Here is a 23103-nt window from a genome sequence, read left to right on the forward strand (position 1 = left end):
GTGAAGGAAAGGAAAGTCACTGGGCATAGAGGTAGTAGACCAGGGCTTGCCAACCTTTCAGAAGCAGTGTTCCGAGTCTTCATTTATTCACTTTCATTTAAGGTTTTGCATTCCAGTAGTACATTTTAATGTTTTTAGAAGGTCTTCCTATACGTCTATAATATATAACTAAACAATTGTTGTATGTAAAGTAAATAAGGTTTTTAAAATGTTTAAGAAGCTTCATTTAAAATTAAATTAAAATGCAAAATCCCCAGGACCAGCGGCTGGGACCCGGACAGGGTGAGTGCCACTGAAAATCAGCTCGTGTACCACCTTTGGCTCGTGTGCCATAGGTTGCCTACTCCTGTAGTAGAGTATCAACCACAGAGAGAAATGAAAAGGTCCCAATGCAGAAGCCAATAGTAAGGAAGTGGTTAAGAAAGAGGATGTTGGGAGGCATAACAAGTGAGAAAAAACAGTAGGGAAAATTGAGTTTGGAGACACAGGTGGAGTAGTTGATGGAGAGCCTTTTGAAAATTAGGAATTTGAATATATGTTTGAGCCACAGATTGCAGCACCCCTAACTGAAAAGGGTACTGGTTTCCGCTTGTGATACCACAATTTGTGATAAAAGGAAAGAAACATCAGACATGAGTCTCTCCTCAATTACACCATATTTACACTAGTGTAACTCACTTGGGCTCGAGTCACCATTTCACAATCACGCATATAATTGTAAGATTCATACTTAAGTGAGGAGAGATCAGGTCTAATTCCTGGGGTGGGGGCAAGGAGGGAAGAACAGAACAGAGGAAGGGAGATTCTCTTTTGCCTATGCCCTGAAGATTTCCTTAAACATAAATCTTCACTAGTTTGTGCAGGGCCCCATACTAAGCAGAAGATTTAACTATTGTAAAACAGGGACTAGACATTTATTAAAAAAGGGACAGATTCTCAGCAGGTGTAAACTGCTGTAGCTACATCGACTTCACTGGAGTGCTACCACTTTACACCAGCTAAGGATCTGGTCCAAAGACAGAAACAATGTTGACATTGTGAGTACCCATTAAAGTAAATATTCAAGTCAGGCAAACATTGCGTGCAAAATATTTAACACAATTGGAAGTGCTGGTTTTTACCCTAGCAGAGCACGCACATTATCCAACCAGTCAAAATTCCTCACACATGTGCAGCTATTGTGCTTTCAGGTAAATAACTTCCATTATTTTAATTGCTATCAAATAAAAGATTGGCAATATCCACTACACAATGCATGTTGATCTGGGTATGGGCTGTGTTATATTGCTGACATTCATTTGCTGCTCCTAAAATTTGCAGCATAACATTTTTAGAAGTGAAGAATTTAAGATTTTGTAAGATTTCATGTTTTGCTAAAATAGTAAGGATGAATGCAATGCCTACATGATTGCCAGCAGCTGTTTAGATTAAAAACCATTTGGAAATAAATGACTAGCAGGAGATGGTCATATTGGTAATACTGAAATGTATAATTAGCAGGCCAGTTTGGCTCTCAGTTTGATTTAAGTGAAAATCCAGGGTAACTCCATTGGAAAGCTGAGCAGAGTTTGTCCCAATATTTGTAAATGTAATTCATTTTTGCAGTCATAAACACTGTATGAAACTTCTGCTGCTAATGCACGCTATCGTATATACCAGCACAGTCATTCCAATTATATCCTATGACTTTGCATGTTATTTAAATGACTGTCTGACAGAAAAATTGCATGTAAATCACCCAATAATGTGTAGCTCTACTGCTATTTAAGATTAATTGCATCACATGTTAATTATATCCTAAAGAAACATTGACGTATTTATATTTTAGGATGGTTTGGATTTATCAGACCTTTAACTTCATTTTCTTATTCACTTCGGTTTACAGTGGTAAGTTTATGCATACTTCCTAAAATGTGCACACAGTGTAATATAACTTTAAAAAAAGTAAGAGTAAGGGGAATCATATTTATGACAGATTAAATACTTGCATGCAAACGGAGGGTCCTAGATTCTGCTCCTCTTACCCCACATTGAGCAATCCCATTGAATAGCCCTTGAAATCATGTTAGTAAAGATTGTACAGTAGACCTGATTCCACTGTTACACTGATATAAATTAGGAGTAACTCCAGTATAACTATTATGAACCAGTGCAGGTGAGATTAGAATCAGACCAAGTATATCTAGCCCAGAATACTAGGACCCAGATTCTTTGCTGCAGCTGAAGAGTGCGTAGCACAGTTCCTGGGGGTAGGGCTTCTAACTCACCTCTTTTGGTCCTATGATCCTGGGCTGAATTTCCTCCTGGCCAGTCACCCAGTGTAAGTTAGAGCAACGTAAAGCTGCTGTAACTTGTGCAGGCTGTCAAGGGGTCTGCAAAGCAGGAGCAGGAGATTGCTGTGGCTTTCCATGGTGTGAGGAAGCCACAGACAAGTATCCTTTCCCCTGGTCACTCCCCAATGCTAGCAGGTAGGAGGAAGGGTACAGTTTGAGAATGGTTCAGCCAAGCAGCCATATTGAAGAGACAAACTTGACCTAAAAGTTAGCAACATACTTTTAAAAAGCTTCAGTCTTACACATTTCTTTGGAGACACTATTATGCTTTATTAAAAAAAACAAACAAGCAAAAAAAAAAACAACCCCACAGCTGAGGAAACAGTTCAGGATACTAGTAGCATCCCTTTAACATCTGCCTATTATTAAATGGAAAATTCTATTGTAAGAAGTCTGAATAACTCTAAAACCATTTATCTGACTGTGCATTATGGTTCTGTTAAAATAGCTGAAAGGTAACAATCAGAGGAAAGTAAAACTCTTGTGTACATTTTTCAATGTCAGCATATGTTAATGATTTACTTCACTTGATTGGCAAACATTCCATCATGTTTCCATGATGAGCACTATGCCAATAAGTTAGGAAGCATAAAACTGTAGTTGGTATTTCTCCTAATGAATTATCTATTTTCACACAGGATGGAGTTAGCTAATAGAGTATTTAACAAGAACAGACTGACTGATTCATTTAACATTTTTAAATAAATGTATTTGGAGTGGAAACTCTAGAAAACTAAAAGCTTTGAACTTTGTCAAAAGGTTGTGCAAGCAATGTCCCCTACTAAATTAGAGCACTCCAAAATCAGAATACTAAATTCTTAACTTCTTCTGTAGTCTGTACAAAAAGGTAAATAAGTTACAGAGCATCTGAATCAGATAATTTGTACTATTTAAAAAATGTATTGACTATGCTAAATGTTTCAAATTGTAGCAAATGGCATTCCTTTTGCTGTCATAATTAAAGCTTATGGAAATAAGTTCTAGTAATAATATATTTTGAGAAAACATATACATATACACACATACAGAGAGAGAGAAAGCGAGAGACCATAGTCACATTTTATATTTATAAAATGCTTTTTTGCATAAACAAAGAGATGCACTTATTTTTAGACAAAGTGTGAAAACCAAAATAGCTTGGATCCTAACCGACTGAATTCCTTTAAAATATGTGTTTTCACTGATATACCTAATCCCCTAAAATATGTTTTATAATAATCTGTATTAATGCGTCCTACATTTAATATGTTAGGTTTTAGAGTTCTGGAAGGGGTTAAGATTTAAAGAATTTAACTGAGATGAGCATTTTTAAAAGGGTTAAACTTAAATATATTTAATTTTTTTTCTTTTGTTTAAAGTGTTTTGGACATGGTTTTCAATTCAGTGTGAAGGCTGTCAAATAACAATCAATAACAGCAATCAATTTAGTAAATATATTTCACTGGAATTTCTTTCCAGTCCATACAGAATAGAATAATTTCCCTTTATCCATTTTTTCTTTTAATAGTAGAACTGCATCCTGAGCAAAACTCTCATATATACACATGGATATACATAGCAACACTTCTTAACATTCCAGAGGGCAAAACAACAAGCAGCATAGTGTATGCATTGCTAAACCTGCATTGTGTGTGTTTTAAAACTGAGGGCAGGTCTACGCTAGTAGTGCGACATTGGTGCAGCTGCACCGCTGTAGTGCTTCTGGTGAAGAAGCTGTATGTTGATAGGGAGAGCACTTTCCTGTCAGCATAATTACTCCACCTCCATGAGAGTCGGAAGCTATGTCAGTGGGAGAGTGTTTCCTGCCAACCTAGCGCCAGTTTAGACAGCGCTTAGGTCAATCTAACTTGCATTGCACAGGGCTGTGTTTTTTTCACACCCCCAGTGAAGTAAGTTAGACTTAAGCAGTAGTGTAGATCTGCCCTCAGATTTAGCACCTACCCCTTCTTTGAAACATATGAACAGATCACTACAGCCTTTATTCTATTATTCACACATACAAGCTATGTGTATGTGTTTTGCTGTAGGAGAGTTAATACATGCTTGATGATGTGTGCCTGTAAATTTGAGATTATATTATTGCTCTTTAGGTTCTCTACAGTTCCTAAACTTTTACTTTTTCACTTCACTTCAAGTTCAGTATTTAGTTTTGTGTTTAGAGAGTGTTTCGTTCCTTGGTATAAAGCAGGTAAAGCTAGATCCTGGATGGATTAAGAGGAAATAGAGGGTCCATCAAAAGTTGGAGTGCACTGGAGTTATGCAGATTTCCACCACATGTGAATCTGGCTCCGGGACCCTGCCTTAGTCCTAGACCAATATGGTCAACATATTGTGATATTTACCACCTTCGCTTACACAAACTAATGCATTTCACTATTCTATATCAGAATGTATAACTCAGATCTATGAAAATACGTACTTCAAAGGAGGAGACGTGTCTACAGTTTTCACACCAAACCTTGATTACTGTCGAATAGTGTGTACTTACCATCCTAGGTGTCTGTTGTTCACCTACTTTCCAGCAACATGGACTAAAGACCCTGCCAAAAGGTAACATACCACGTCTCTGTAACAGAAGCAGATTTTTCTGTGTTATGGATGCGAAATGTATTTTAGGCACTCAGCACCACTCCATCGATGTAATATTATTACTTAGGAAATGCTGAAATGTGCTTAAAGAAAGAACACAGTGGTGGCTCTCACAGTAGAAGAGCAGGTTGCTTTGGGTAACACTCACATTTCTTTAGAAATGATCATCTAAAGCAGCATTTCCCAGACCTTGGGAAGCTGAACTTCCCCTTCAGGAAAGGAAACCACTTGTGCACTCCTTCAGATCTGCTGTGTGTTGTTAAAGGACTACTCATTTTAATGTCTAGATCTTCTTTAGATACTCCCTTCCCATAGCTAACCCAGCATGCGTCCCTTGCATTGGGGCGTGCCTCACACCTAGGGATATAACAAAGGATTATGGTTAGACCCCACACAGAATATTCTAGAGGTATTTTGCCTCCCTGAGCCACATGGCCTCCTGGAGTCCCCACAAGAATTAGTAAGTGCTGCCAAAAATGGAGCATGGACTACACGGCATGATCCAGCCCTAATATTTTAAATCTGCAAGCATTTGGTGCCTAGATATAATGACGCTGGGGAATTTGGGAATGCCTAGATTTCCTTACCCCAGAACACCCCTTATGCTGGAAGGGGTCAGGAAGGGCTAGGTTAGGGGACTCCATAACTGCTGCCTTAAGGCAGTTTTAATTCTTCTTGCACCAGAAGGGGCTAAAGTGATGCTGAGGCGCTGGCCCTGAAAGCACATGTTTCTCTTTGTGAATAGAAACACTGAACTAGGGTGACCAGACAGCCAGTGTGAAAAATTGGGATGGGGGCGAGGGAGTAATAGGAGCCTATATATGAAAACGACCCAAAAATCAGGACTGTCCCTATAAAATTGGGATATCTGGTCACCCTACAATGAACACAATCTATTTTCCATGCGTTTGGGCTTTGTAGGTTAATTTGACCTAACACTGCTTTTTAAATACAGGTTTACCTGCTTCTTGAAAGACAGTGATACTGAAATATTGCCAAAGGTGGGCATGGCAGGTGCAGTCTCTGGACATTCCTTAAAACAATGTAACAGACAAATCAGGGGTAAGATATGGTTATTCATCTACTGTGCAACTGAATCTATTTTACAGTGTGTCACACAACATATATTTCAAAGAGTTAGAATGGAACTAAAAAATGAACTAGAAAGATAACCATGGTGGATAATCACTTCATGGGAACTCTTTTCAGTAACAACTGAAAATTCCTTTCTTAGCTTCTTTTTGAATCCCAGCTCCCTGACTTCTAGATTCCCAGCAACAGGGTAGTAAGGAAATTCTATTAGTACAACCTTATTCTTCCGCTTGGTTTAATTACAAGGCGGAGCACTCTGCAATTCTATGCTGCAGCTCTCCAGATTATTCTCAAATATATTTTGCTCCTCCATCTGAGTACTCTGTCATTTTTACTCCATCCAGTTGCTTATGAGATATTTGGCAATGTATGCCCCATAGCTCTATGGAGAATATGTCAGTCAAAACAGAAGCACACAATATTGGCTCTCTGTTATTCCTGTGTGATGCTCCCACCTTGATGATGCCCTTTGATAAATCATTACTGAGTTCATCTTTAAATATTTAACCCAGTCTGCAAGTCAGTGTGCCATATCTAAGACATATCAAAGGATGCATCTTTTAAATCCATTATTAAAACTTCTTCATACTGCCATCAAGATGTCACCAAGCTGAGACTAGTGCTCAGCAAAACAGATTTTGCATGATTGATAAATGCTTTCACTGCACATGCAAGATTATATTTTTTGCAGTTATTTCTTTTAGGAACCCCTTGCTGATATTGGGCCAAGCAAAGCCTGGCATATGTGCACACAACTCTATTTTCTTCATTGGAGAGATGCCTGTTTACATCAAGGTTAAATGTGGCCTATTATATACCACTAGACTGCAGCTTATTCAAAATTCAGCATCTCACCTCTTACAGGCACTCATCTGACAGAGCACTCACTACTATCTTGAAATCCTTTTTTGTTGAATTATGTACTGATGCCAGAGTTATTTAACTCATATTCATAATTCTAAATTGCTTTTGCCCAGTCTAATAGGTCTTGCTATAAGGACATTTTTCCTGCTGTTCATTCTAATTAATGCCTCTGGAGTTATTCTGGAATCAGACTAGTGTAGTTCAAATCAGAATCTGGCCCTTTGCATTCATGATAAGGAAACAGCTCTGGCTAGCTGACAAATGTGCTGGGTGAATACAACCTGGTGCCCCAAAATGTAAAAAGTAAAGCCTCCATCTATGGGGGAGGGTGGGGGGGAGAAAGATTTATTTCAATTTCTTTGGTCCAAATTTTCCCTTTGGATGCATGTGAACAACTCTGATGGACTCCAACGGGAGTTGGCTATTGTGTCTGAGGACAAAATTTTCCTGTTAAAAGTGCTGATTTATGCTTTTTGAATTTTGAAAGTAGAAAGACAAACTCTGATGTATCAATGTGAGCTGCCACATGGCTGAAATCCCATCATGGTGACTCAGTGATCTGACTGTCCTCAGCTCTCTCCTCTTGCAAAGACACAGATGCATCTTTAAGACTAGATTCTGTCACTCTTACTTGTATCAAGTAGCACCTGACTTTGCAATCCCAGTGTTATGAATGGGGCTATGTACAAAAAAAGGTGCTACTCAAGTGTATAAGAGCTGCAGAATCAAGTGAGTAAGGTTGCTTCATGTGAACTGCTGTATCTTTGGCACTTCTAAAATAGAATGTATTCAGAATAGTAGTTTGTTTATATTCCCCAGCTTGCAGCATGGAAGTCCATACAGGACTGGATATGCAAGGGACAAATTATAACATAACTACTGCTGACAACTATGAACAGTGTCAAGAGAGATGCACCAATGACGACAACTGTTATTTTTTTACGTATGCTTCAGAAGCATTTCACAGTGCAGATTTTCGGTAAATAACATTTTGACTCTAACTGAACAGCAGTATGGGTTAGCACTGTAATTTATAGGCAAAATTTAAGAAAAGAGAAGCTAAGGAAATAGCATTTACATTGCATTGTTCTCTTTGAAATGTAGAAATTAATCACAAATATCTTTTTCCCTATTCAAATCAGGTCTAGACTTATTGGTAGAAAAAGGTCTGTAGTGGCTTTACTTGGATTTATTCCTGGGTGCAAAGGCAAGCTTGGTATTACAGTACTGGAGAGTCTAAAATGCAGGGGAGATGTAAAGATTTCACGATATTGGCTATCATTCTCTAGTTAATTACAAGTTATTTCCACCCCTCTTTTTCAGTGTTCCCATCTGTGAAATGGGGATAATGATACTTCATTCCCTTGTAAAGTACTCTGAGATCTCTAGATGACAAATGCTAGATCAGAGAGAGGTGTAATTGTTGTTGTTAAAATGAGGATATTGTTAAATTCTAAGGTTATTACTAGAGTATTTTGTTTTATTTAATAGAAAAAGCAATTGAGGAAGCTATGTCCCTGATCCTTCACTAAGCTCCATCTGCACAGCACCTGAACAGTGTCCTACTGACCTCAGGGATCCACATGCATTCAGCTCAGTGCAAGATCAGGAACCTATGATGAATTTTAAAATTATTATTGATTACTACTATATTATTGCCATTAGTGTTACTATGATTAAAGTTTGTTATTTTTTCTTTGCTGGCATATTTAAAAATGTAAATTAAATTTCAATTATAATAATACAGTTTCTGATGCGCTACAGAAAACTTTGATAAATATTCTATTCCTATCCTATTACTCTATATTTGAACAGCACAATAAGTTCCTGTTCTTGGCTGTCCAGTTCCATTCCTACACTGTGATATTCCCAGCAAGCCAGACTGCTTAAGCAAACCAATGTCTGTACTTTGCTTCCTCTCCAGAGGCTATGAACAGAGTAATTGCCAGCAGTTACAAGTTATTACACAGCTTTTTTCTAAGCTAGCACATTTGTTTGTAAGGTTAAAGCATTACAAAAAACATATTAAAAATCATAAAAGAACTTACACACATGCTAAAAAGCTTACCAGAGGTCACCCATTAGTTTTACAGGGTCCTAGAAGACCAAGTCCATCCAACCTTGATGCAAGGGTTGGGGTCCCCCTTGGACAAAAGGTCCTATCCATTTTCTGAATCAGAAGGAAGGCTCCAGGTCACTTTAAACTCAGGTTATTTATCCAAAAATCCATTTTTTTGTCTGGCACAATTTCAATATAATCCTCTGAACTCCCAAGCCTCATATCACATCTCTCTTCTAGAAAGGTTACATACGATCCTGGCCCACAAAAATACGTAAACTTTGCATTTAATACAATAAGGTTTTTCCAAGGATATCGCAGGAAATTGCTATGTTTGTCACAGACACTACTATAATAAAAATAATTACTAATAATCAAATTGCATTATTAGTAAATATCTTCTGTATTTTTCTGTCCCATCGCATATTTTTTTGAAAAAATTTACATGAAAGTTGGACCTTTTAAATATAACATTTTATTACTTTCATTCCTCAACACAATATGTCAGTGTGTTCATTTGCCAACCTACATTTTTAAGGCAATATTATACCAGATACTTAGAGACAATAATAATTTTCTGCTAACAGGAATATTGAGCTGTTCAATTAGTTCTTGCTTGTAAAATGCTACTATATAAAGTGCTACTGTTTCCCAATGCACCCCAAATCCTGCAGTAGCTGTGGGTCTGTAGCTCTCAATTTCCCTATTTATTAGGCTCAAAGTCCTTTGCAAACTTTTAAAATGGTGACAATTATGACCAGGTATCTGGGCTCCACTTCTTTCCCCGTATTTGGCTGAATATTCTTGCTCTCCTTCCCATACATTTAATGTAAAATGCACCACAAAGAATCCTCTTATGCTGCCCAAAAATCCCAGGGAAGGCTCAGTGCACAGTGGTGAATCAGGATGAATAGGGATCACTTACTGCTGAGGACTGGAGTAAAACACTGTTTCACAGGCCTACCCCACAAAGATCTGGTTAGTGCTCTAGGAAGTGATTAGAAAACAGGGTACCATGAGCTGGGACCTGAGAAGTTACATGATTAGTAGTTATACTGTGTTTGTGCTGTGATCCTGTCAGATCTAACAAGCTAAACAGGGTTCAGCTAATCAGTTGTTGCATGGGAGACTCTGCTCTGCCAAACTCCTCACTGCCTGTTCTACCCTGGGTACCGTGGCTGGCAAGTAGTGCTGGTGCAAGAGCAGAGAGCTACCTTGCTTAGGGAGAATTCTCCGATGGCCATTTCTGCCAAGTTTAAGTCCACTTGAGTAGCACAAAGTTGACTTCTTGGATCAAAGAATCTGGTTTGTTGTCTTACTAAATACATTTTTCCCCCCAATTCAGTAACAAATGCTTCTTGAAAACTAGCAGGATGGGAACACCAACCAGTATAAGACTGCTTGATAATGTTGTATCTGGATTTTCATTAAAACCCTGCCAACGTTCTCAAACAGGTAACTATTTACATCTATTGATTTAACTTAGATTGAAAGCAAATGGAACAAGGTATTCTATACAGACCTCATGTGTAGAAGTGTTATATGCATGATGTAAAAAGACAGTAGTATCAACTCATTCCTTTTTTGGAACCTGTAGCCAGCAGTAAACTTCAAATTACAGGATCTGACTTTAACTTCTCTTTCTTATCATTGCTATGGAAAATGCCTTTGGAGATGAAGATCTCAAAATTTTGTTTTTGTGCTTTACCTTTGTTTCATAGATACAAAAACTGTAAGTTAAAATTCCATCAAAATCAGAAGATGAGGAATAGAATAAAGTTTGCTGCTTCAAATTATGTACAGTGTATACACTTGGGGCTTGGCTACACTATCACTTAAGTCAATGGAACTTATGTCACTCAAGGGTGTGAAAAAGCTACCCCCTGAGCGATTCAAGTTGTATTGATTTAAAGCGATGTCCACACCATGTTATGTAGACAGGAGCTGCTCACTCCCGACATAACTTCTGCCTCTCACTGAGGTGGAGTAAATATGCTAATGGAAGAGCACTCTCCCATCGGCATAGCACATCTTCACCAGATGTGCTACAGAGGTGCAGCTGTGCTGATGTAGTGGGGAAGTATAGACTAGTTCTTGAAGATCTTTAAAGCAAACATAAAACTGATCAGAGAATAAGTTCTCTGTAAAATGTGGAAATCCTGTTGCTAAGCCTAATGTATGATTTGAGCCTGTTCCTACCGTCCAGGCAAAATTCTCTGGACTGCAGGCTCAAATTCTGGGTATTATTCCCTCCTGTACTTAACTGTAACATCCTGCTTCATCCTTTTCTTATCTCTCTCATCCTCCTCATATTGTCTGGCATTCTTCTATCTTAGTTGTGACATTTTTCTTCTTCATGCGTTATCTTAGTTCACAGATTCATAGACTCCAAGGCCAGAAGAGATCTGTGATCATCTCTCCTGTATAACACAGGACATAGAACGTCCTTCACTAGGAATCTCTTCCCATAATTGTAACACCATTTTGTATTTCTTGATCTTTCTGTTATTTGTCTTTTTCTGCATTAGAGTGTCTTATCAGACTCTGCTAGTCCCATTATAGAAATATTATCTGGAAACAATCTCAAAAATAGTGTAATCTAATATTAATATTATCAGTGATGACACCTGCTCACTAAAGTGTAGAAGATAATGAAGAGGAAATGGAATGGGGTGTGAATAAGAGATGATAAGTCGTATCAGTGCCCATACCAGCCGTAAAGCAGTAAAAACTAAGGAATGCCTTTTCACATTGTCCAGTTTTAGTTTATATTAGATAGACACAGACATGTATATAGAAGAAATTCCATTAACATTTAGTGAATTCACACTCACTGGTTTTAGTCATCATAGATGGGAGGCTAAAATATATGGCAATATAATGTATTTAAGTATGATAAAAAATTGAGACCAATTTGAAATCTTATTAAAAGAATTGCATGAGTTACAGTAATTGTGATGTCACAAGTAGCTATCACAAATGTCGTGAAATCAAACTGCTAAATACATTTGAAAAATATTAGGGCTGTCAAGTGATTAAAAACATTAATCGTGAATAATTGTGTGATAAAAAAAATTGTGATAATCACATGATTAATCGCACTGTTAAACAATAAAATACCATTTATTTTAAATATTTTGGATGTTCACTACATTTTCAAATATATTAATTTCAGTTACAGCACAGAATACAAAGTGTGTAGTGCTCACTTAATATTTATTTTTTATTATAAATATTTGCACTGTAAAAAACTTTTTTTAAATTCACCTCATACAAGTACTGCAGTGCAATCTCTTTATCATGAAAGTTTAACTTACAAATGTGGAATTATGTACTAAAAAAACTGCATTCAAAAATAAAGCGATGTAAAACTTTAGAGTCTACAAATCCACTCAGTCCTACTTCTTGGTCAGTGTAAATGTGCGGGACTCACCCCTGTGGCACCTCCTGCTGGTCATCTCAGGGAATTAGCATTTCCAGCCTCCAGAGCACCCTCTGCAGGCTAATGTCTCACTGCCACTGGCTCCCATGTCCCTCCCAGGACCCAGTGTCCCTTGTCTTTGGGGTGCTGCCCCCTGGCAATATCCCTGCAAACTCAAGGTCTCCCCACCCAGGGGAACCCCCAACCCTCTATCCCCATGTTGCCTCAGTCATGGGCTACTCATTATCTAGCCCCTGCTCACTGCAGTGTAAAAAGCCACTCACCATAGGCAAGGGGGGTTTGGACTTGCTGCCTCTGCCTACCCATGGGCTGCCCCCTGCAACCCCAGTACCTAATTGACCTTCCACTAGGCCACAGCCTGGGGGGGTTTCCCACCAGAGCTCCCCAGCTCCCTTGGCCTTCCCCAAGCCCACACAAGGTACCTTTCTCAGCTCCCTGCAGCCAAGTCCCTCCCTCTCAACATTAGAGAGAGTCTGTCAGCCTCTGGTCCTCAGCTTTCTTATAGGGCCATCTGTGGCCTGATTGAGGCATGGCCCCAGCTGTGTCTGCTTCCCCCAATCAGCCTAGATTTTCCTTCCCTGCCACAGCCCTCTCCCTGGGCTGTTTTAAGCCTTATAAGGCAGGAGCGGGTGATCACCCCACTACAGTCAGCCAATCACGCAGACAAACAAAGTTGGTTACAATTTGCAGGAGATAATGCAGCCTGCTTCTTGTTTACAATGTCACCTGAAAGTGAGAAAAGGCATTCACATGGCTCCGTTGTAGCTGGCGTTGCAAGATATTTATGCTTCAACCACCATTCCAGAAGACATGCTTCCATGCTGATGATGGGGTCTGCTTGATAAAGATCCAAAGCAGTGCGGACTGACGCATGGTCATTTTCATCATCTGAGTCAGATGCCACCAGCAGAAGGGTGATTTTCTTTTTTGGTGGTTTGGATTCTGCAGTTTCTGTATCAGAGTCTTGCTCTTTTAAGACTTTTAAAAGCATACTCCACACCTCATCCCTCTTGGATTTTGGATGGCACTTCAGATTCTTAAACCTTGTGTCGAATGCTGTAGCTATTTTTAGAAATCTCGTATCGGTACCTTCTTTGCATTTTGTCAAATCTGCTGTGAAAATGTTCTTAAAACTAACACGTGCTGGGTCATCATCTGAGTCTGCTATAACATGAAATGTGTGCAGAATGCAGGTAAAACAGAGCAGGAGACACAATTCTCCCCCCAAGAAGTACAGTCACAAATTTAATTGATGCATTATTTTTTTAACGAGCATCATCAGCATGAAAGCATGTCATCTGAAATGTGGGGTGAAGCATGAAGGGGCATACAAATGTTTAGCATATCTGGCATGTAAATACTTTGCAACGCTGGTTACAAAAGTGCCATGTGAATGTCTATTCTCACTTTCAGGTGACTTTGTAAGTAAGAAGCGGGCAGCAGTATCTCCCGTCAATGTAAACAAACTTGTTTCTTTTAGCGATTGGCAGAATAAGTAGTAGGACTGAGTGGACTTGTAGGCTCTAAAAGTTTAACACTGTTTTGTTTTTGAATGCAGTTATGAACAAAAAAAAATCTGAATTTGTAAGTTACACTTTCACAATTAAGAGATCGCATTTCAGTACTTGTATGAGGTGAATTGAAAGACTATTTTATCATTTTTACAGTGCATATATTTGTAATGAAAAGAATAATATAAAGTGAGCACCGTGCATTCTGTATTCTGTGTTGTAATTGAAATCAATATTGAAAATGTAGAAAAACATCCAAAATATTTAATACATTTCAATTGGTATTCTATTGTTATGTGTGATTAATCATGATTATTTTTTTTGAGTTAATCGCATGAGTTAAGTGCAATTAATTGACAGCCCTGAAAATATTTGTTTTTTTCCTTTTGCTTCTTGAAATAAATGAGAAAAGAAAGAAGGAATGAAGGAGCACAAAGAGAGATCTTTTTTTAAGATGTTCATAAAAATATGATTTCTTATTAAAATCTTATGCTATCCTTCAAACAGAGAGGAAAACTAACAAGATTTGTATATAAATGCATCTCAGTTTTCTGATATCAGTAATTACTAGAGTTTAGATTTTTTTCCCCTTCTTTTATACAGATTGTCGTATGGACATTTTTCAAGAAACAACATTTTCAGGAATTGATCTTACAAGTGTTTTCACTCCTGATAGCTTTGTTTGTCGAACGATTTGTACTTATTATCCAAACTGCTTATTCTTTACCTTTTTGACCAGGGAATGGGAAGTAGAAACACAAAGGTGAATATGACAGTTAATTTTTAAAATTCTAATTAGAAATATTAAAAATACTTATGTCCATTTTAAATAACAAACAATAAAAGTTCTATTAATATAGCTGTGGAAATACTCACTAAAGTACAGCTTTACAAATGTTTTATTCATATATGTATGGTATCAAAAGGGACATTTAATCTCTCAAAGGGCCAATTTTTTTCCTCCGATGTGCACAGGGGGCTATTATTGAAATTGCATATCTAGAGGCATGTACCATAAAAGTTAATCAGAAAATACATATCAAAGGGGGAATAAACATCCAATTCTCCTAAATAAAGATGAATCCTTAGCCCAAGCTCCAGCCTGAGCCACAACTTCAAAGCACTGTCTACACAGCTATTTATAGAGCACTAGTACAAGCCCGGCTAGCCTGAATCTGTAAGTACAGGCTGGGCAAATTGCTGCTGTGGGTTGTGTAGACATACCCATAAAGTCTTATGTGACAAGAATGTTGAGGTCATAAGCACCAACTTCCTCAGTTCTTGGGGGGTGCTTGACCCTAGCTTTGCCCGAGGCCCTGCCTGCACTTCACCCCTCCTTCCAAGCCCCCCCATGCCTGCCTCTTCCTGCCCCTGACACTGAGCAGCTGATCATGGTGTGTGGAAGGCACTGGAAGGAAGAGCTGATCAGCAGGGCCGCCAGTGGGCAGGAGGTGCTGGAGGGAGGAGGAGGGGGCAGCACTGATTGGCGGGGCCACTGGTGGTGGTGAGAGCCCACTATTTTTTCCCGTGGGTGCTCTGGAGCAGAGCACCCACAGAGTCAATGCCTATGATTGAGGTTGCCATTTCAAGGGTGCACGTGCAGACCGACGGGCAAAACTACTTTGGAAAGCTCTGACTCTGGGCGCATGGCATATGTGCATAACCCTCACTGGAATACAGATAGGGACCACACATCTCAAAGAACCTCCAGTTACAGGTAAATAATCTCCTCTTTCCTTGCAAAGCTAAGGCTGTGCAGAACCTAAACTCACCCCTTTTGCATAATCATTATTACCATGCAGTTTTTAATAGCATAACCGCATGGCATTTCACAAAAATACTACCATACACATTTATATCTAGCACCTTTGATGTTGAACCATGGAACCGTAGCATTCTCTTAATGTCTTTTTATATGGAATTATTTTTGCAGAAATGTAAAACAATACAGATAAAAAAGGAGCTTCACTTGCTAGGACTTGGAAGCGCTGCTGCTTTTCAAAGCTTTGGTAATAATAGGCCAGATCCTCAGCTGGTACAATGCTGTGCTATGCCAATTTACACAATGTCTAATTACCCTAGAGCCAGATTGTGCAATTTATAGTTTGATTTATACTGGGGGGGGGGCGTTTAGTTTGGGAGATCAGTGTTAGGCCATGTTCAGTGACTTAATAGTATTTTTAATTTTTCTTTTAGAAATCTTTGTTTCCTTAAGGCCTCGAGAACTGGGGTACCACATGCACGTGTAGAAAGGGCAAATGCTATGTCCGGTTTTAGTCTTCTAAACTGCAGAAGATCTTTTCCTGGTAAAGCATGCATTACAATAAAAACCCACATCAATTTCAATGGTTAATTTTAATAAGCAATAGAAAATTAGTCTGAGAATGGAACACAGTGCAAGGAACATGTTGCTTTGTTGACATATGCAATGTTAATGCCTTACAGCCTGCCATTCCCGCACTTACACGGACACAAACTTTTTGGGAGATGAATTGAATGTTACCTATGTTAAAGGACACAAAGTTTGTCAGCAAGTTTGCACAGAAAAAGTCCGCTGCCAGTTTTTTACTTATTTTCCACTCCAAGAATCATGCAACAAAGAAAGGTAAGATAATTTTTTGTAATGTTTTAAAGTTTGCTGAAGAAGTCAAACAGCAAGTATATTAGGTAAAAAATTATAATTTAATCTGTATATTCATTTGATCTACAGTAAATGCAAATGCTCCTTGAGAATGTCCTCAGATGGATCTCCAACTGGAATAGTGTATGAGAAAGGAAGGATCTCTGGCTACACATTAAGATTGTGTAAAAGAAAAGCCAGCACTGGTAAGCAAAAGTTTCACTTACTAAAGCTGTGCAAAGTTAATGGACAAAATTCCACTATGGTGTATAGCTCCATTGACATCAATATGAGTAAACCTAATTACCACAATTATTCACATAAATGGTATCTTTTTCCATGAATAGTCCCATAAGGTGTTATTCCACAAGACCAAGAGTGGCAAAATCTAATGGTAAATAATGTGCACAGTGTTAAAACAATAGATTTACACTGAGATCATACTCATAAAGGAATCAGAATTTAGTAGGTCTCTCTCTTCCTCTTAGTATTTAGCTCATGCTCCAGACGTGGCTGAAATTCCACTGGTGGGTGAAATGTTTCCAACATATAGTTCATATATTGTTTGCAGAACACTTTCAGATCTTTTGGGATGCAAACTGCTAAATAAAGCTATACAGCTTTTAATTCTTTCCATAGGGTGTATGCCACTATCTAAAGTAAAAGTTGTCGGAGGGACGGATTCTGTCCGTGGTGAATGGCCATGGCAAGTGACCTTGCAAGTCAAGTTATCTACTCAGAGACATCTCTGTGGAGGATCAATTATCAGCAATCAGTGGATTCTAACAGCTGCACATTGCATTGAGAAGTGAGTACTACTCATAAAGGAATGAATTAGTGTAAGCTCTTTCTGACATCATGTGAGGTCTCAGTTAACACCTGTCTGTCACAAAAAATAAATATAAATAGTAAAAATGAGGAGTAGGGAGGAAACAACTATTTTAATGAAATCAAAAAGTGAGATTTTTAAAGCAGAAAATTCAGGTTTCCACAACAACTGGAGCTCAGAAGTATTGTCCTGTATGAGAAGACACTTCCTGTACCAATATTTTCAGTAATTTATAATGTCTTTTAAAACCCCACAGACTGAAATTTCTCTGGCTTGTTTTCAGCTGAAAGGTGAATTTCACTGGAAAATGTTGTCAAGTTTTGTGTAGCCATTGTACAGTGAGTGTGAAAAAATGTATTTTTCACCAAGTTATTTTCCCCCACAAAGGATGCTGTGTTCTGAGGGCTTTTGTTGAAGACAAAATTTGTCAAAGACTTGGACATGAATGGAGATTAGTGTCTTTGACATGTTTAAAAAAGTTTGCCTACAGATAAAGTGTTGAATAATTGCATACAGTGTTGAACATGAACTGTATGCTAATCTCTGGGATTGCTCTAATCTGTTCTATTCTATGACAGCTGGTTATAGCCCCTATCATCTGGTTGCCAGTTGAAAATAGCTAGAATACAGCAGCACTGTATCCCTGCACTCTTCTCTCCGCAGCACATCCCCCAATGCTGGCTGTGAGACATAGGAACTAGCTCTTTGCTAACTGAGGACTCTGCCATGCTAGGGGAACTCACAGCTGGCAAGATCTGGTCAATTTCCATTCTGTTTGCCTGGAGTAGTGTCAAGGATCCGGAACACCTCAGAGATTCTGCCCTACTCTGTTTAAAAGTTCCTGGAAACAGGGACTTACACTGGAACTGATCTCTAAAGCATAATTACTAGGGTCTTACATTTGAAATGTTTCAATTTAAGTGACTCATTGTATAACCTGTCCCTCTTCTAAAGCTTCTTTGTATGAATCAGTTATTTTTATGTTCTAATTATTAGTGATTTGTAAAACTACCATGGAATTTAGTGCAGCCAGCAAGTGCTGAATGCTAGAGTGCATAGAAACATACAACACATACCTTTAATGGTTGACAAGTTTGTGAGTACAGATGAAGCCATTAATATTTTGGAGATCAGATATACACAACGGACATTTAGCTGCTCCCTTTGCCTCATTGTGTCGTCTACATTTTAAAAAAGCAGCTCATCCTGTCAGTTACTGATGAAAGTGATGTCTCTGGATGCTGCCCCCAGTGCTGTGGGAACCATGCTGAACATGAAGGAGATGACAGGTGACAGGCCCAAAAGAAGGAGAGCATTGGTCCAGTAACATGGCCACCATTAGTCACAGGGACCTCAAAATCAGGCACCTTACTCTGCAAGAAGTCTTACCTAAGGTTGTCAAACTCTGGCCCAGAGTGACAAGTCCAATAGTGTAAAGATTCTCTTTACATGCATGTTATCAAAAGTTTATTTACAAGAGTAGAATCTTTCCAATGTTTTAAAAGACAAGAGGGCACTCTCTTAAAAGAAACATAGCTTTACTCCGTTGATGGAAAATTAGTTAACTGATATTGTCCAGTTCACACACAAACTTTCTGTAGCAAATCAATTTAAGATAATTTATATTACTTAATTTATGCACTTACTGAACTTTTAACAATGACTTAATAGTATAATACTGAAATCAAATAATTGCCTACAAAGTCACTAGTACATGCACTCATATGAAATTTGAATGTAGAGAAATGAACCGGAATTTTTCATATAGCTCTATGTAATTAAATTTTCTCCTCTATATTTACAGCAAAATTTTTAGTAGTAAGAGTCATCTTTATATTAGATAAGTCCTTGAATATAATCTACTGGATTTTACATTTTCAGTTCTATTTTGGCTAATAAAAAATGGCACATTGAGTTAATGAAAAGACTCACATTGACTTCAGTGTTGGTTGGATCAGGCCCTTAGAAAGGAAAATAAGGAGAGAAGAGACTAAAAAGAGACCAGAAGGGAGAGAGAGAAAGAAGATTAAAAGGGACCAGAAATAATCTGAATATAAAGGAGAGAGAAAGCTGATGTGAAGATGGGAATATAAATGAGAAGAGGAACAGGAGACATGCAAAGCAGAGGAGAGGGAAAAGCTGAATCTCTTTTTAGTTTGACACTATGAAAATGCAGCAATGGAAAGAATGGCATGAGTGCTCGCTTCTGTGCACCCCAGGGTAACTGAAAACATTGGCACTTGCAAATAATATAAAATAGTGAAATTCTCTGAACTTGAGATTGCTTGTTTGTCTTTTTCCTTTAGTCTCGAGAATCCCAACATTTGGCGTATTTATGCTGGCATTTTAAAACTATCAGAAATAAATGAGGATACACCTGTCTTCAAAGTCCAAGAGATTATTGTTCACCCTCAATATGTGATTGCAGAAACTGGATATGACATCGCCTTAATGAAACTTGATAAGCCTATGAATTTTACCGGTACATAGAATATTACATTATAATAAAATTGTTTCTCTAAATTTGGAAGCCTGGTAGGGTGACCTAACGTAGTTCTCAGCACTGCTGTGCATGAAGCTAGGGTTCCATTGCTCGAATATACAGCTGATGGGTTCTGAGGGGAGTCAGAATCTGGGAATGGGCAACAGAGGATGGATCACTTGATGATTACCTGTTCTGTTCATTTCCTCTGGGGCACCTGGCATTGGCCATTGTCGGAAGACAGGATACTGGGCTAGATGGACCTTTGGTCTGATCCAGTATGGCCGTTCTTATGAGACTCACCCTGTTCACCTTGGACAGAAACATAGGGGCACTGTACAGTCTGCAGGGAGAAGCCTATGGAGAAGAATAGCATCAGGGCTTCAATGGGGATACAAAAAACCTTAAAATTAAATCTTTCTTCTGACTAAACTCATATTTTTAATTAAATTTTAGATTTACAACATCCCATATGCTTGCCATCAAAAGAAGAAACAAACACAATTTATACCCACTGCTGGGTGATCGGATGGGGTTACACAAAAGAACAAGGTACAGACAAATATTTAACCCATGAATACCTATATTTCAAGGACCATATCATGCTGATACCTGTGAACAGGAACTGAGGTTTCACTCTACATATAAGGCAGTCATTTGCTCACTATTTTACTTATATGAGCTCCCACCAGAATGAGTGTGCATGAATAAGACTATTCCTAAACTATACAAGGACCCTTTATATTTATACATATATGTCTTCTAGAAGCCTTACTGATGTTACATCTGAGAGTGCAATTTACTTCTTGTGGTGTTTCACTTCACATTGTATTCTCAGTGAATTCCCGACAAGTCACAAATATATGTCATATACACTGATGGGAATGTGATAATGAGGTAAATGATGCCAATTTGTTGGTCCATAGGATATCCATCCATTCCATAGTGCATCCATATACCAGTTCTACATTTAGGGCCTGGTCCTTCAAATGTTTACACATTTTAGTATATTTTCTTACATGGGGCTAGATTGCGAACTCCTTACTCATCCTAGTGAGCAGTTATTCACATGAATATTTCCCCATACCATTGTGAGGACATGGTTCACAATCTAGCCTATTGAGTCAGCAAACCTCCATATCATGGCAGGAAATAGGGCGAGGGATGATATGTTTAATAAGTGGCTCTCAGAACATAATTATGATGGGTGTGAAGCTCTTGTAGAACCCAGAGTGAGGGGAAAAGAGCTGATTGGCTGGCTGAGCTGTCAGTTACCCAGAGAGACAGGGATGGATCTTCTCTTCCTACCAAACGATTCTGGGTAGGGGAGCCCTTTGGAAAACTCCCCAGCTTCCAGTTGAGAGTGGGAGTTGCATTAGGAAGGGTCACTTGGAGGAACCTGGGCCCTCTGGAGTTGTGTTGTGGAATGTAGTCCTTTAAAAAATTATTTAAAAAATTTGAGTTTTTTTTTTTTTTAAGAACCCTTCTGAACTGGGTCTTGCTACTTATTGGACAACCTTGCTGCTGCACTTTGCCAGAATTATATAGGTATGGCTGAGGCCTCACTAAAAATCAGGTCCTTTTTTTAATTCACTGATATACAGCTAAAAAAAATGGAGTAAATTTTTTGCTAAAAATTATGCAATTTGGGTTGAAATTGCCAAAGAAGACAACAATCCATGGAATTACTCTGGATTTACACTGCGTTATCTGAGCAGAATCTGGCCCATGGCGCTTGCAAGTTCATGCTGAGTGGGGCTTGTTCAGTGTGCCGTCTTTGTAATAACTCTACGTTGGGATTCCTAGAGTTTTATTTTCCTTGTTTTGATACAACTGACACTTCTGTGATCTTTGCCATGTATTGTGTTGCTTATAGATCAAGTGCAAGATATTCTTCAGAAGGCTTCTGTTCCTCTAATATCAAATGAAGAATGCCAGACAAGATACCAGCAGGACAGAATAACCGACAAGATGATATGTGCTGGTGATAGAAAAGGTGGAAAGGATGCTTGTAAGGTAATGGGACGATAAGTGCACACTCATGCATTCTAATCACTGGTACAATCTTGCCGCAGCTATTAAGAAGTGGATGGGTGCATGGATATATACATGGCTATAACATAAATTCTCACTTGTATCTGCCAAAAGCATAGATAAGTGAGTCAAAGATTTCTTTTTAGCTAGCACGCAGGGACAATAATGCACCTGCTTTTTTGGCACAGTAGCGGTGGGGAGGAGATGGTCTCCCCAACAGAGAACAAACCAGATAGAAAGCTTATGTTACATTTGACCTTAGTCAAAAAGCTGAGGACAAAGGGATGTTAAGATCAAGATCGCAAGATAAAAGCCTGCAAATTGGCATCTTTTTTCCTCTCACTAGCATATAAAGGAGAGGAAACCCTAATTAGAAATACAAATGTGTATTTCATTAGGCTTTAAACAAGAAGATGTAGATATTGGTTGGAACTCTGCTGGATAGTGTTAAGTGGAAATTTGTCTAACTGAATGAAAAGTTAACTTTCCTGAAACATGTGAGCCTGATACAAACTCCTGTAGCCCACCTCTTCAAAGGCATTTAGGTGCCTACCTCCCATTGAAATAAGTTGGAATTAAGCACCTAATAACTTTGTGGATCTGGGCCTCTGTTATGCAGTGCAATTCTATGGAAATGGATGGATTTGGAATGGTCTGAAATGGGAGTAATGTTGTGGTGAATCTGGCTCTTCTTTGTAAAAGAAGTACTAACCAAAACCATCTTTTGCACGTCCTGTCTTTTTCTTCTGTGATACAGGGAGACTCAGGTGGGCCATTATCATGCAAACATGAGGAAATCTGGTATGTGGTGGGCATTACCAGCTGGGGTGAAGGATGCGCTCGCCCAGAGCAACCAGGTGTTTATACAAAAGTGGCAGAATATGCAGACTGGATTCTAGAAAAAACCATGTAACTTAAGAAAATTGTTGAAAATATGTGGATACCTAAATCATGGCATGAAACAATAATCCTGAAAGCAATTTTGTGACATGTTGAAATATGGTAAATTGTGGTCTTCTTTAATCTAAAGCACAGCAGATAGGTTTAGTAAGGCAGAAATGCAAGAATGAACTTATTTACAACTGTATGTAATAAAAAGAGTAATAAAAATAAAATCCTGTTTTATAGTCACTGATCTGGAATAATAAAGACTATGTTCTAAACTGTTGATTTCCACATGCATACTAATAATCGTTCTACTGGACCTGGTCCCTCTCCCACTGAAATCAGTGACAAGATTTGCCTTTC

The 23103-nt window shown here is 38.5% G+C and overlaps 1 protein-coding gene and 1 pseudogene across 1 annotated transcript; both read left to right on the forward strand.

The window, feature by feature from the left end:
* The window catches only part of LOC116835909 (cytochrome P450 4V2-like), a 388896-nt pseudogene that overhangs the window by 85673 nt on the left and 280120 nt on the right, over positions 1-23103 (forward strand).
* LOC116835912 (coagulation factor XI-like) lies at positions 1168-22768 on the forward strand. The gene is made up of 15 exons (XM_032799186.1): positions 1168-1190; positions 1829-1887; positions 4721-4883; positions 5878-5984; positions 7698-7857; positions 10283-10392; positions 14494-14653; positions 16087-16196; positions 16336-16495; positions 16601-16716; positions 17150-17318; positions 19646-19821; positions 20278-20373; positions 21698-21837; positions 22613-22768. Exons 1-15 carry the CDS (start codon positions 1168-1170, stop codon positions 22766-22768), a joined length of 1905 nt encoding a protein of 634 aa, XP_032655077.1.

Source organism: Chelonoidis abingdonii, chromosome 5, assembly GCF_003597395.2.
Source record: "Chelonoidis abingdonii isolate Lonesome George chromosome 5, CheloAbing_2.0, whole genome shotgun sequence".
Taxonomy (NCBI): domain Eukaryota; kingdom Metazoa; phylum Chordata; order Testudines; family Testudinidae; genus Chelonoidis; species Chelonoidis abingdonii.

Coding starts and splice junctions, on each gene's coding strand:
- LOC116835912 (XM_032799186.1), top strand. CDS start 1,168: ATGTGCAGCTATTGTGCTTTCAG. Junction 7,858..10,282: donor TTTCACAGTGCAGATTTTCG/GTAAATAACATT, acceptor CCCCCAATTCAG/TAACAAATGCTTCTTGAAAA. Junction 19,822..20,277: donor TAAGCCTATGAATTTTACCG/GTACATAGAATA, acceptor ATTAAATTTTAG/ATTTACAACATCCCATATGC.